The 16,378-nt window shown below is 48.2% G+C and overlaps 1 protein-coding gene across 1 annotated transcript in view; it reads left to right on the plus strand.

The window, feature by feature from the left end:
- The first annotated feature begins 4,656 nt into the window (after window positions 1–4,656).
- The window catches only part of LOC120941054, a 56,434-nt gene continuing 44,712 nt past the window's right edge, over window positions 4,657–16,378 (plus strand). The window contains exon 1 of the mRNA XM_040354293.1: window positions 4,657–4,846. Within this exon, the coding sequence (XP_040210227.1) occupies window positions 4,708–4,846 (139 nt within the window). The 5' untranslated portion in view covers window positions 4,657–4,707. The remainder of the gene's footprint in view (window positions 4,847–16,378) is intronic.

Genomic DNA, 16,378 nt, shown 5'->3' on the forward strand with positions numbered 1-16,378 from the left:
ATAGGCGGCACAGATGGGCACTGATAGGCGGCATGGATGGGCACTGATAGGCGGCATGGATGGGCACGGGTATAGGTGGCATGGATGGGCACGAATAGGCGACACGGATGGGCACTGAAAGGTGACACGGATGGGCACTGATAGGCAGCATGGATGGGCACTGATAGGTGGCACAGATGGGCATGGATGGGCACTGATAGGTGGCACAGATGGGCATGGATGGGCACTGATGTACTGTAAGTTGTTGTGCAAATGGATGCCAATCAGTGCCAAACAATAATGCCTGCCAATTAGTGATGCCCATTGTGGGCACTGATTGGCATCCATTGTGGGCACTGATTGGCATCAATTAGGCATCCATTAGACATTTCTGATTGGCATCCCTGGTGGTCTAGGGTGGCATACCTGTGGTGGGCATCCCTGGTGGGCTGGGGGCATCCCTGGTGGTCCAGTGTGGGCATCCTCGGGGTGGCTGCGCTGATAATCGATCAGCACAAACCCCCCCTTTCAGAGGAGCAGCCGATCGGCTCTCCTCTACTCGCGTCTGACAGACGCGAGTGAGGAAAAGCCGATTACCGTCTTTTCCTGTTTACATCATGATCAGCTGTGATTGGACACGGCTGATCACGTAGTAAAGAGTCTCTGCCAGAGACTCTTTACCTAGATCGGTGTTGCGGGGTGTCAGACTGGGGGGGCTCAATATCCTGAAGACATCATATGACGTCCAGTCAGGATATTGAAACCACTTTGCCGCCGTCATTTTGCTATATGGCGGGCGGCAAGTGGTTAAGGTAAGAGAAAAATTTCTGATCCAGTAATGCCTCCAAAAACTTGCTCGTTGACACGTTTCACTAAAATATTAGCTTCCTCAGGACAGATACTGGGTAGGTGCTGGTAAACTTGTGGTTCAGGGTATGGGAGAACAGGACATGGGAGCGCGCACGCACGAGTGCCTCAGGAAAGCGTGTGTGTGTGTGTGCGCTCTCCCGTGTCCTGTTCTCCCATACCCTGAACCACAAGTTTACTCGATCATCTTACCTTGATACATGAAATGAATCCTTGTACCGTAGGTCCAATCCTCTACAACTGCATTATTGGGTAACTGTGTCCATACAGGGTATTGTTTGTATGTTGTTTATATGTTTTTTTAACTATGTTGTAATAAAATGTATACTTTTTTACTGATTCTCCCTCTCATTCTGGGCCCACAAAGTCCTCTTATTTTTTGACTTGGTCACTCCTAAATATATATTTTGGATGTTGGCATGGTGAGGGTCCTCCCTATTTATAAAACAATCCTGCATCCAATAGTGCTCTGTGTGTGAATTATTCTTTCAAATTCTTCTTGTGAATAGTACTCATCCACCACCAGGTGAAAAACCTGTTCACCTCCAAAAGGGTGAAATAGGCTCATCTGTGTCCTCCACTGGCTATTATTCTCCCAGATAGGGGTGAGCTTCGTGTTCGAGTCATGTTTGACTCGAAGATCGTATGTTCGACCGTTCATCGAAATTCGAACGTTACGGGCCATTTGCGCTAAATTTGGCGCGTCACGGCCCATAATTCACTGCGGCAGTGCATTGCTGACTGATGATTGGCCAAGCATGCACTATGGCCCGCATGCTTGGCCAATCACAGCGCGCAAAAAACGGAAAGCCATAATTGGCCAAAGCCATAATATGGCTCAGTGGTTTTAGTGCGGCGGTGGTTTGAGACAGAGAGAGAGAGAGAGAGTGTCATTTTAGATAGAGCAGGCAGGCAGGCTAGTCAGTTAAAGTTACAGTGTGTAGAGGATATATATGCATCCCAGGTGTTGTATATACCGTATTTATCGGGGTATTGTGCGCTCCGGCGTATAGTGCGCACCCCTAATGTAGACCTGTTTTTCCTGTAAAAAAAGATTTTAATACTAAGGCCCCGTACACACGACCGAACATGTCCGCTGAAAACGCGGACATGTTTTCGCGGACATGTCCGACCGTGTATAGGGCCTAGCGGACATTTTTTCGGCCTAGCGGACAGGTTTCCAGCGGACAAACGTTTCTTAGCATGCTAAGAAACTTGTCCGCTGGAAACATGTCCGTCGGACATGTCCGATGTTTAGTATGACTCATCGGACATGTCCGCTGGTTATGACGTATAACCAGCGGCCCGAAATCCCGCGCATGCGTCAAATTGATTTGACGTATGCGTGGAAGCATTGAACTTCCGTGTCAGAGAACGTCGGTGTCTTCTACGTCACCGCGTTCTCTGTCCGCTGGGATTTTGGTCTGATGGTGTGTACACACATCAGACCAAAAGCTCCCAGTAGACATGTCCGATGAAAACGGTCCGCGAACCGTTTTCATCGGACATGTCTGCTCGTGTGTACAAGGCCTTACAGTTTTGGTGTCTTGTCCGGTCCGGCGTCCGTCTGCGGCCTCGGTGGTGTCCTCCCGGCTTTTCCCGCGCTGTCTCTGAGTCGAATCCCCGCTTCCCGTGCTCAGTTTGAAGCCTCCACCGACATATACCGAGCGCAGTACACTCGGGTATATTCGGCCACGCTCAGCTTCTCACGCATAAACGTCACAGAGCGTGACCACGAAGCCTGGCCGAACATACCCGAGTGTACTGCGCTCAGTATATTTTGGCGGAGGCTTCAAACTGAGCGCGGGAAGCGGGTATCGACGTATATCACGCACCCACGATTTTCCCCTTATTTTAAGGGGAAAAAATGTACCGCATATACACAGATTCTGTATCCCATGTGACATCTGTGCAGGTGCACGGCCCTGAACGCACCCACATGGACGTGACATTGGGACACAGCGCCCATATCGGTGCAGTTACATGTCCTAATAGACATCTATGGGACTGCCAGCACAGGTAGGCATAGAACACCTGTACATCCCTGTGCCGGCAAAACACAACCCTGCATGGGGCACACAAGTATTCCCCGTGTGGATGAGGCCTAAACAATGATTTGTATCTTAGTGCACAAGTAGGAAATCTCTGGGGGGCGCTCCATACCCCATCCATCTACAGAAGGCCTCCAGGCTGCCATATTGCATTGGATTTTACAGAAAATGACAGACAAGGAAGTAAAGGTCATGTTTAATAACATTCAATTACAATATGACTGGTGTAGCAAATGCATAAGCTGTATTCTTTTTTTCCATGAGAGTGGAGTTACCCTTTAAGTGAAACTCCTGGACTAAATCCCCTAAGCGTAAAGCAGGGTCCCCCTGGAGGGTGGTGGTGTGTAGATCAGACACATGGAGGGTGGTGGGGGTGTAGATCAGACACATGGAGGGTGGTGGGGGTGTAGATCAGACACATGGAGGGTGGTGGTGTGTAGATCAGACACATGGAGGGTGGTGGTGTGTAGATCAGACACATGGAGGGTGGTGGTGTGTAGATCAGACACATGGAGGGTGGTGGTGTGTAGATCGGACACATGGAGGGTGGTGGCGTGTAGATCAGACACATGGAGGGCGGTGGCGTGTAGATCAGACACATGGAGGGCGGTGGCGTGTAGATCAGACACATGGAGGGTGGTTGGGGTGTATATCAGACACATGGAGGGCGGTGGCGTGTAGATCAGACACATGGAGGGCGGTGGCGTGTAGATCAGACACATGGAGGGCGGTGGCGTGTAGATCAGACACATGGAGGGCGGTGGCGTGTAGATCAGACACATGGAGGGTGGTTGGGGTGTATATCAGACACATGGAGGGCGGTGGCGTGTAGATCAGACACATGGAGGGTGGTGGGGTGTAGATCAGACACATGGAGGGCGGTGGGGTGTAGATCAGACACATGGAGGGTGCACACACACATAGAGGATGCACACACATACATGGAGGATACACACACACACACACACATGGAGGATGTACAGACACACACATGATACACACATGGAGGATGTACACACACACATGGAGGATGTACACACACATGGAGGATACACACACACACACATGGAGGATACACACACACATGGAGGATGTACACACACACACACATGGAGGATGTACACACACACACACACACACACACACGGAGGATAATACACACACACGGAGGATAATACACACACATGGAGGATACACACACACATGGAGGATGTACACACACACATGGAGGATGTACACACACACGGAGGATAATACACACACATGGAGGATACACACACACATGGAGGATGTACACACACACATGGAGGATGTACACACACATACACGGAGGATAATACACACACATGGAGGATGTACACACACACATGGAGGATGTACACACACACACACGGAGGACACACACACACATGGAGGATGTACACACACACATGGAGGATGTACACACACACATGGAGGATGTACACACACACACACACGGAGGACACACACACACATGGAGGATGTACACACACACATGGAGGATGTACACACACACATGGAGGATGTACACATACACATGGAGGATGTACACACACATGGAGGATGTACACACACACACACACAGAGGATGTACACACACACATGGAGGATGTACACACACACATGGAGGATGTACACACACACACATGGAGGATGTACACACACATGGAGGATGTACACACACATGGAGGATGTACACACACACATGGAGGATGTACACACACATTGCACAGCCCCGGGCTGTCAGCTGGGCGGGTCACGTGGTGTGGGGTGGAAGGTCGCTCTCACAATGGAGGTGGCGGAGGATTGGCAGAGGGGTTTGCACCGCTTAGCGGATCCGGCCCGGTTTGGCCCCAAGGCCTTCAGCGCTGTTCTCCGGGGGGCCCTCCAAAGCCTGGTCCGGGGCCCCTCCGCCCAGTGCACTCTAGGTAAGGCCGGAGGAGCGGGGGAGGGGCGGCCGCCTTTTGTGCGGGGAATCCCCGGGAGGAACGAGAGCCCAACACCCGCTTCCTGCCGGGCCAGACCCACCGACTGCCCGAGACAATGTACTGCGTGTGCCGGGGGGCCCGGGGAGAGCGCGAGACCTGCTGGGGCCCAGTACTGGGAGGCACTGGGCTGTGTGTACTGGGGGCACTGGGCTGTGTGTACTGGGGGAACTGGGCTGTGTGTACTGGGGGGGCACTGGGCTGTGTGTACTGGGAGGCACTGGGCTGTGTGTACTGGGAGACACTGGGCTGTGTGTACTGGGAGACACTGGGCTGTGTGTACTGGGGAGGCACTGGGCTGGCTGTGTGTACTGGGGAGGCACTGGGCTGTGTGTACTGGGGGGCACTGGGCTGTGTGTACTGGGAGGCACTGGGCTGTGTGTACTGGGGGAAACTGGGCTGTGTGTACTGGGAGGCACTGGGCTGTGTGTACTGGAGGAACTGGGCTGTGTGTACTGGGAGGAACTGGGCTGTGTGTACTGGGAGGAACTGGGCTGTGTGTACTGGGAGGCACTGGGCTGTGTGTACTGGGAGGCACTGGGCTGTGTGTACTGGGAGGCACTGGGCTGTGTGTACTGGGAGGCACTGGGCTGTGTGTACTGGGAGGCACTGGGCTGTGTGTACTGGGGGGGCACTGGGCTGTGTGTACTGGGGGGCACTGGGCTGTGTGTACTGGGGGGCACTGGGCTGTGTGTACTGGGGGGCACTGGGCTGTGTGTACTGGGGGGCACTGGGCTGTGTGTACTGGAGGCACTGGGCTGTGTGTACTGGAGGCACTGGGCTGTGTGTACTGGGGGGCACTGGGCTGTGTGTACTGGGGGCACTGGGCTGTGTGCACTGGGCTGCGTGTACTGGGGGGCACTGGGCTGTGTGTACTGGGGGGCACTGGGCTGTGTGTACTGGGGGGCACTGGGCTGTGTGTACTGGGGGCACTGGGCTGTGTGTACTGGGGGGCACTGGGCTGTGTGTACTGGAGGCACTGGGCTGCGTGTACTGGGGGCACTGGGTGGGCGCTTGGCTGTGTGTACTGGGCTGTGTGTACTGGGGGGCACTGGGCTGTGTGTACTGGAGGCACTGGGCTGCGTGTACTGGGAGCACCGTGGGGGCACTGGGCTGCGGGTATTGGGGGCACTGGGTGGGTGCTTGGCTGTGTGTACTGGGGGGCGCTGGGCTGTGTGTACTGGGGGCACTGGGCTGCGTGTACTGGGGGCACTGGGCTGCGTGTACTGGGGGCACTGGGCTGCGTGTACTGGGGGGCGCTGGGCTGCGTGTACTGGGGGGGCGCTGGGCTGCGTGTACTGGGGGGGCGCTGGGCTGCGTGTACTGGGGGGCGCTGGGCTGCGTGTACTGGGGGGCGCTGGGCTGCGTGTACTGGGGGGCGCTGGGCTGCGTGTACTGGGGGGCGCTGGGCTGCGTGTACTGGGGGGCGCTGGGCTGCGTGTACTGGGGAGTGCTGGGCTGTGTGTACTAGGGGGCGCTGGGCTTCGTGTACTGGGGGGCGCTGGGTTTCGTGTACTGGGGGGCGCTGGGTGGGCGCTGGGCTGCGTGTACTGGGGGCACTGGGCTGGGAGTACTGGTACTGGGCGCAGTATACAGGGAGGACTGGTACTGGGCACAGTATACAGGGAGGACTGGGTGTTGTGATCACTAGTAGCAGGACTGAGTGTTTAGTGTGATTATTGGGTATTTCCTGTAATGACTTTTACTGGGGGCACTTTAGTGGGTCATCCTAGGGACTGCTCATCATATTCACTAGTACAGGGAATGTACCATCACTATGATGGGGGGGGTCTTTTATCATTGGTAATTCAGTGTTCTAGAGGTAAATATGCAAATTGTCGCTGCTGTACATAGGAAACCAATCAGGCCTTAGTATTCAGATGGAACAAGGAGTCTGATTGGCTCCTGTGGGCAATGCTCCCATTTTCTGTCCTCTGCTGCAGACAGAGGGCTTCATGATAGAAAGGATCGCTGACAGCATTTGTTTCTGTCTCTAGGGCTCGGCTTGCTCCCTACTTTTTATTCACATGGCATTACAGCAGTCAGGCTTATTAGAGAGGAGCTCCCGAGCGATTCCAAGCACCAGCGTGCTGGCAGATCTCTCCATCTCTTGTTTTTTTCTCCTTTAAAAATATATAATGAGCATTTTACAGACTGTGAGCTCTGTGACAACTGATTTGAAACTTTGGCAGGTGACCACTGACTGTCCCTATAGGATTCCTTTATTATGGGAGACATCACTGTGGTTTATTTTTATACATGTTGGCACATATGACAGGAAGCTGAATTGTTTTCTATGGTTGTTGTCACCTGGGCCTTTAAGTGTTCAGTTTGTTTTGTTGCAGTTGGGAAAATAGAGAAGTAGTTTTGTCATTACTGAAACTGAAGGGTGTTCTGCATGACCCTTATACCATGTGATGGGGAGGAGCCTCCAACTAATCCGAGGGGTTTCCTGCTGTGGTGAGACAGAACGTGTGTTGTCATTGGAGGACCTGGGCGGACTGGAGAGTCTATTGTCAGATCAAGGATTTAGAGTATGTTTCCACTTTTGGAGACACATTTGAGATTCCCTCCACTATATTAAATTAGTTATGTGTTCCCATTCACACCGCATACCTTCGAATTGTATGAAAACGTTATATAAACAGTGTGTGTATATATATATATATATATATATATATATATATATATATTATATACACACACACACACTTTTTGTTGGCTCTACAGCCAGCTTCTGTTGTTCAGAAGAGCTTGCAATGTGCAATTAGGGGGCATTTTTTAAGTGATATTAAAATCTTTTTTTTTTTTTCTAGCATAACAAACATGTTCTACTTACCTCTGCTGTGCTGTTTAGGGTTGTCCCGATACCGAATACCGATACTTTTTTTTAAATGTGTCCCCAAATGCAGCCATGTCCCCCCACAGATGCAGCCATGTCCCCCCCCATATATGCAGCCACGTCCCCCCCATATCCAGCCATTTCCCCCCCATATCCAGCCATTTCCCCCCCATATCCAGCCATGTCCCCCCCCCCCATATCCAGCCATGTCCCCCCCCCATATGCAGCCATGTCCCCCCCCATATGCAGCCATGTCCCCCCCCCATATGCAGCCATGTCCCCCCCCATATGCAGCCATGTCCCCCCCCATATGCAGCCATGTCCCCCCCCATATGCAGCCATGTCCCCCCCCCATATGCAGCCATGTCCCCCCCCCCATATGCAGCCATGTCCCCCCCCCCCCCTCCATATGCAGCCATGTCCCCCCCCCATATGCAGCCATGTCCCCCCCCCCATATGCAGCCATGTCCCCCCCCCCATATGCAGCCATGTCCCCCCCCCATATGCAGCCATGTCCCCCCCCCCCATATGCAGCCATGTCCCCCCCATATGCAGCCATGTCTCCCCCCATATCAGCCATGTCCCCCCCATGCAGCCATGTCCCCCCATATGCAGCCATGTCTCCCCCCATATCCAGTCATGTCCCCCATTTGCAGCCATGTCCCCCCCATGCAGCCATGTCTCCCCCCCCCCCATATCCAGCCATGTCTCCCATATGCAGCCATGTCCCCCTTACCTGCATCCCGCCGCCAACTGGTTAATACGCGCGGGGAACATCACGGCTTTCATTTGATTAGCTGTAATGATTCGCGCCGCGTATAGACACTCCCCCCTTGCTCAGGATTGGACAGTTCACCCGAGCAAGGGGGAGTGTCTTTACGCGGCGGGAAAGACTACAGCTATTCAAATGAATGCTGTAATGTTCCCCGCCCGTATTAACCAAGTGGCGGTGGCATCGGGGATGCAGCGGGATGCGGCGTTGGCGGGGGGGGGAGTATTCTATTTCGGTATTGGAGGTATTTGCGGGAGTACGAGTACTCCCGCAAATACTCGGAATCGGTCCCAATACCGATACTAGTATCGGTATCGGGACAACCCTAGTGCTGTTGGTTTTGCACAGAACAGCCCGGATCCTCCTCGTCTGGGGTCCCAAGCCGGCGCTCCTGGCCCCTCCTTCCTGCCTGTTTCCCTCCATATCAAGCAGATTGCTGTGGGGGCACCCAAGCAGGTGCACTCCTGAGCTGCAGCGACTTGGCTCCGTCCCCTCTGTCTCCTGATTGGCTCACTGACTGTGATATCAGCTCTATTGCGTACCTCCAGCATGGAGACAGAGCGTATACCGACCAATCTCGTATGAATGATTGGGAGCCGAGAGGGCCATCTCCCGATTCTGTGATAGCCAGTCACAGGTTTAGGCTTGGTTTACACTGCCACAAGCTAGCTAAATTTGCATGACTAAGGCTGCTTTCACAATGAAAGCACCCAGTGTCGGTAGTAAAAACGCAGCTAAAAAACTGCACTTTTAACTCCCGCTAGTGCCCGTAAAAGTGCCTGCGTAGTGCCGCTGTAGCTTTGCTTTGCCGGCGGTTCGGCAGCGCTGCCCATTGATTTCAATGGGCAGGGATGCTTTAGGAGCGGTGTATTCATTCACTGTTCTAATACACCTGGGTGAACTGCGAGCACCAAGCATGGCACTCGCAGGTCACCATTTTTTGACGCCTATTGGAGCCTATGGCTCTAATCAGGTGCTTCAAAAACACCCCCCGCCCCTGTAATTCAGGCAAAGTGCAGTGCAGGTAAACAGACATCAAGTAGGTAGGAGACAGACTGCCTCCCCTGTGTATCTATTACTCTTAGTGCCATCATGGGTCCCCCAATTTTGGGGCAGCGTGGGGTCAAGGACCAGCTGCTTTGGGGAAAGTGCAGGGGCCCCCCATGCAGCTGGGGCCCCTGGGCAGTGCCCAGGTGTGCCCTCTCATTAAGACAGCCCTGCCCCCGACGGCGATCGCTGGCGATCCCTCCATCCTGGTGCCTCCTATCTTACTAAGGGAAATGGGTAGTGAAGCCTTATGGCTTCATTGCCCGTTTCCTACTGCGCATGCGCGACTCGCACAGCGCTTTGTGAATGGCCGGCTGCCTCCTGGGATTCCCAGAAGGTAGTGCGGCTCATACACAAGAAGACACGGCGGCGTAGGATGAGCCAGAAGATCCACCGTGGTGGAAGAAGAGCTACTTCCGCGTAGCAACAGCCCTTTCGGGTGAGTATAAAACGTTTTTTTTTTTCAATTTTTTTTTTTTTATTTATTTTAGGATTTTTAGTGCAAAAAAAAAAAGAAAACCGGTGGAACTCCACTTTAAGAGTGTAAACGCTCTGTGTGGTTTGCTTAAGCTGCCAAAAAATATTTTTTAAAATGATACAATATAACAGTCCAGAGTATTTTTTTTTTTTTTTTTACAGATGGCAGGCATAATATTACTTCCCAAGAAGATCTTATAAAATAAAGTATTTTTTTATTTTACTGTGTGTGTGTATATATATATATACCATATTTTCCGGCGTATAAGACGACTGGGCGCATAAGACGACCCCCTAATTTTCCAGGAAAAATGTTGGTTTTGGGAGATACTCACTGTATAAGACTACCCCCTTCTTACTAGTCTTTCTGGAAGCTGAGGGGGAGCCAGAACCGCTGACAGAAACAGGCTTTTTCAAATCTCACTGTGCCATTATATTACATTCCTCACTGTGCCATTATATTACATTCCTCACTTTGCCATTACATTACTTGCCCCCACTGTGCCATCACTTGCCCCTCACTGTGCCTTGACTTGCCCCTCACTGTACCATCACTTGCCCCTCACTGTGCCATCACTTGCCCCTCACTGTGCCATCACTTGCCCCTCACTGTGCCATCACTTGCCCCTCACTGTGCCATCACTTGCCCCTCTCTGTGCCATCACTTGCCCCTCTCTGTGCCATCACTTGACCCCCAGTGCAATCACTGCAAACACTCACTTTTTTGCAGGCGGTGACAGTCTCCGTGCTGCGAGCGTGAGCGCCAATGATTTGAAAGCCGCGCCTTCTCCTCAGACTGTCCTGTGTTAGGCGGAACACAAATCTTCCCAGCAGCGCCTCTGTTCTGTGTTCCGCCTTTTCACGGACGTCTTCTCATCTTGTCCGAGGATGAGAAGGCATCTGTGATAGGAGGAACACAGAACAGAGGCGCTGCTGGGAAGATTTGTGTTCCACCTATCACAGAACACGCTGAGGAGAAGGAGCGTCTTTTAAATAATTGACGCTGGCAGCACGGAGACCGTCCCCGGCGTATAAGACGACCCCCGACTTTGGATGCATGTTTTTGCATCCAGAAAGTCATCTTATACGCCGGAAAATACGGTATATTGTATATAATATTATTTTATATAATTTTTGTATATGGGGGGGACCTTTCTGTCAAGGGTCCCAGGGCAGTTGCCCCTTATGGCCCCTTTTAAATCCATCGCCGAATATTGGCTTCTAGCTAAATATTCTTGGGGGAGGGGCCCTTGGATATGTTGAATAATTTCAGCCAGTCATTGCTTTGCTGCGATAAATATGCTGCTAAAAGGAATGGCATGGGATGGGGGGGGGGTCTAGTTGAGGTTACCTACCCATGGGTATATGTGGATGCTTTGGCGATTATAATTGCAAGACATGCAACACCCCTCCAAAAATGGAATTTGGTGAAAAAAAGGTTCAATTACTTTAAACTTAAATTTTGTCTATATGATCCTCAATCTGGTGCATTGACTGGGCTTAAAGTTTCTATATTTCTATGCATGTACTGCTTCTTGCCTGAGGCTGCTGTGAGGTGAACTGTGCCTGACCATCAGTGACAGTCAGGCCAGGGAGACTTTTGGATCTATTGTGTTCAGCTCTGTGTATAGATCACCCATGGCAATCAGTAAAGGGCCCGAGCCAGGAGGAAAGTAGCCAAGGTGAAGAATTATGACCAAGCGGGAGAAATAAATATGTCATTATAATAAAGTCTCAGCAAATCTGTCACAGGTAGAAGTTATGTGTGTCTAGTATGATGGTATCATTGGGGTTCCCGGCTCAGATCTTAGGGCTGAATGTGTTACAACTATTTTTGGATTGCTATTCATATCAAAGAGAAGCTTATATTCTTCCCAACCCCCCACAGACCTTCCCACATTTGGTATTTCTAATTGAATTTTTTTTATAGGAGTCATTTTTATAATAAAATAATATTACAGTATGCAGTATAAATAAAAGATATTTGTGGAATTAAAATGTAAACTCTAACAATTACCTTTTCTCATTGCTCCCTTTTTGATCTGATAAATATGCCATTAAAAGTGTTCAATAAGTGCAAATAAATTCCAGTTGATCCTGCCAGAAATCCAATGTTGTCTTGTGCATTCTACAGTCCTACATTTGTTCCCTAGATTTGTACTACAACCATGTTATGGATATGAGGAGAGGGGAGTTGTAATAAAGACCTAACACACCACCCATCCTAGGGTAACAATGCTCCTCCTAATACAGTGCAAAATCTAAGGCAGCTGTAGGAAAAGAAGCCAAAAAAACTAATGCAGCCACCTAATCTAAGGCTGGCCATACATTATACAATTTTCGTCTATTGATTTATTAAAACCATATAGTATGAGGTCAAATCTAAACAGTTTAAATTTGTATGCAATCAGGCAGGCCCTTTCACTACATAGTTGAGGGTAAATCGAAAGGAAATTGAATAAAAAAAATGTATGGTGTATGGCCAGCTTAAAGCGGTGTTTCACCCTAAAAAACAAGTTTCTATGATAACATCAAGCATACTAGCGCGAGCTACAGTATGCCTTTTTTTTTTTGCCGTACTCAGTTTACTGCCGTAATGAAGTTTCAGACTCCCCACGGTGAATGGGCGTTTCTATGCACAGGGAAGATGATTGACGGCCGGCTATGGCGCGTCACGCTTCCCGAAGATAGCCGAAATAGGACTTGCCTCTTCACGGCGCTATACAGCGCCTACGCACAGACATCGGAGCTGACTGTGCAGGCGCCGTGAAGAGGCAAGTCCTATTTCGGCTATCTTTGGGAAGCATGACGCGCCATAGCCGGCCGTCAATCATCTTCCCTGTGCATAGGAACGCCCATTCCCCGCGGGGAGTCTGAAACTTCGTTACGGCAGTAAACTGTGAGTACGGCGCCAAAAAATAAAATAAAGGCGTACTGTAGATCGCGCTAGTATGCTTGATGGCATGCTAGAAAAAAAAAATGTTTTTTTTTAGGGTGAACCCCCGCTTTAAGGGTTGGTGAGCTGCAAGCTGTTCTTGTATTTAGATACACTTTAGTACAAGGCATAGACATGGTAGATACATGAGGCTCTTCACTTAGCAGAGTAAATATTTACTTGGCTTAGCAAGGTGAAGCTGTTAAAAAAATAAAACCAGAAATGTGCACAGGATTGGATGATATTAGTGAGCTTCATACTAAGTGAGCGGTTTGCAATCCTTTAATAAATACACCCCATTTTTAAATGTACATGGAGTTAAAGCGGGGGTTCACCCGAAAAACAAATTTTTAACATTAGATTGAGGCTAATTGTGGGAAGCAGAATCGGGTGTTTTCTTTTAAATCAATGCAGTACTTACCGTTTTAGAGATAGATGTTCTCCGCGGTCTCCGGGTATGGTCTGCGGGACTGGGCGTTCCTATTTGATTGACAGCCTTCCGACTGTCGCATACAGCGCGTCACAAGTTTTTTCCGGGTGAACCCCCGCTTTTACTATTTAAAAAATGAAACAAAGTATTTAGTCATTTTCTTCCTAGCAACCAGTCAGATATTTTTTTTTTTTTTAAACTGTGATACAAAAACTACAGTTGATTTTTGAGTTTGGCCAAACTTTCAGCTTTCAGGTATCCTTGTGTATCGGCAGTAATCTTACAGACAGCATAAGGGATTGTATGAAATTTAAAGAGCGAACAGAAATACACTGTATCATTTTCTTTCCTCTGTTGTCTGATTGGATGCAAATAATTATCTGCTGATATTATTTTTATTAAAGAATTTCCCTTGCCTTTGTATGAATAAAATAATTAGAACTGCGGTGGGTGTTCCACAAATAATAGGGGTCTCTGAGTTACAAGGGCCTGGTTTACTTTGAGCAACAGTCCTACTTTTTGTTCCTGTCCTCTTCTTCTGTTTTCCTAAATTGAGCTAAAAAAAAAAACTGCACCCTGTAATATTGGGCTTATTTAGGGGTTGTTCACACTGCATGTGTCGTCATACTTTTTGTTGCAATTCCAAATGCCTGGACTAGAGGAAATACATTGGGTTGATTTATCTAAAAGAGCAGAGGTTGTTTACTTGGCAAAGTGAATGCTGGTAAGGTGAAGCTGTGTTCACACAGGGATTGATGTACTAAAACTGGAAAGTTCAAAATCTGGTGCAGCTGTGCATGGTAGCCAATCGGCTTCTAATGCCGGGTACACACGATCGTTTTTCAGCGTAATTTTTCAGCATGTCCAAAAAACGATGTTTTTACAACTTCATCATTAAAAACGATGTTGCCCACACACCATCATTTTAGAAAAATGATGAACAAAGCGCGGTGACGTACAACACGTACGACGGCACTCTAAAGGGGGCGTTCTATTCGCCTTTGGGCTGCTTTAGCTGATTCCTTGTTAGTAAAAGACGATTCGCGCTTTTCTGTCTGTTACAGCGTGATGAATGTGCTTACTCCATTATGAATGGTAGTTTTACCTGAACGAGTGCTCCCGTCTCAAAACTTGCTTCTGGACATGCGCAAATTTAAAACGTTGTTTTTGCCCACGCACGATCATTTTTTACAACCCGAAAAACGACATTAAAAAATGCAGCATGTTCGAATTTTTTTTATGTCGTTTTTCAGAAGCCGAAAAACGATGTGAAGCCCACACACGATCATTTTAAATGACGTTTTTAAAAACGTCGGTTTTTTTTCATGCCGAAAAATGATCGCGTGTACGCGGCATAAGGCTGGATTCACACCTATGCAGTTTTAGTGCTTTTTGCATTTTGCATATTTGCACTGCAGTCCATTTAAAGTGATTTTCTATGGAACACGTTCTGTAGTGCAAATCTGCAAGAAAAGCACAAAAAAGAAAAAATGCATAAGTGTGAATCCAGGCTTCCTTCAGCTTGTTCAAGCTTTGACAATAAAACATGGAAGCTGATTTCTATGTAAAGCTGCACCAGATTTTGCAAGTAAATCAATCCCACTGCATACCAAATCCAAGGGGGTCAGTTCATATAAAAGAAACAATTTAAAAGAAAAAAGGAAAGTATTTTTGATAAGAAAATTAGTTGGTTATTATCTCAGTGAACATTCTGTAAGCTAAGTGGATGGCCTCTACTCTCTTAGTAAATTGGCTCCATTGTGTTTGGTAGGCCCTGTGTGCCTCATGCATTGCTTTACACTGCATTGTGAAAAAATCTTGCATGCTGTCTTTTGGATCTGTCTAATTTTTACCATTCAAGATTTAATTAATTCCAAAATGCAACCAGCACCAACACATGTTAGTGCGTGCATTTCTGGCCTAGCTCCGCCCTTTGACTGTAGTGGTAGATGTGGATTTATTAGGAATACATTTCTAAATTGGATTATTTATATATATATATATATATAAAATGACATACTGTATAAGAGAGAGAGAGAGTCTGAATTATGTTTTGGTGATGCAGCTAATGTAAATTATATATAAATATATCTAGTACTATGTGTGTGTGTGTGTGTGTGGTACATGCATGTTCATGTTATTACTTTCTTTGCATTTTTGTTTATAAACATGCTCATATTTGTTTTGCTGCTTTCATTTTGTGTATAAATAAATACATAGTTCATATTGCTTTCATTGCTCATAGAGATTAATATCTAGATAAACATTGTATACAAAGTAAAGGGGGAACTAAAAAACTCTCACATACATTAGGGCTGGCCATACATTACAGACACACCCCACTTTTAAGTACACAATTTATTTACTAAAGCTGGAAAGTGCAAAATCAGGCTCCCTTCTGCATAGAAACCAATGAGCTTATAACTCCAGCTTGTTCAATTAAGCCTGGTAGAAAAACCTGGAAGCTCATTGGTTTCTATGCATAAGTGAGTCTGATTTTGCACTTTCCAGCTTTAGTAAATAAACCCCATTGTGTCCTTAAAAGTGGGGTATGCCTGCACACAATTTTATTATTCAATTTCCTTTATAGATTTGCAAGGTAGTGCATGGGCCTGCCTAATTGCATACAAATTGAAAGTGTTTAGGTTTAGCTCCTATTCTATGGTTTTGGTAAATGTAAAGGAAAAATGTATGGCCAGCCTGATTTACTAGATCTTAAATAATTGTGTGAATATTTACTTCATCCAGTTATGTGCAAATTAAATTAGTACTCTGGAATTTGCTTGATTGGATACTTGAAATAAATATCCATGCAATTGTTGGTGTGATTTGTTTTTTATTACTTTAGTAAATCAGCCTTTTATTCTGTTGTACACATTTACCTATGCATTTTTTTCTCCCCAGTAAAATATATTAAGTTTACAAAGAATTATGCCTACAGGCAGACTTATGTACCCCCCCCCCCCCCCCCC

Source organism: Rana temporaria, chromosome 5, assembly GCF_905171775.1.
Source record: "Rana temporaria chromosome 5, aRanTem1.1, whole genome shotgun sequence".
NCBI lineage: Eukaryota > Metazoa > Chordata > Amphibia > Anura > Ranidae > Rana > Rana temporaria.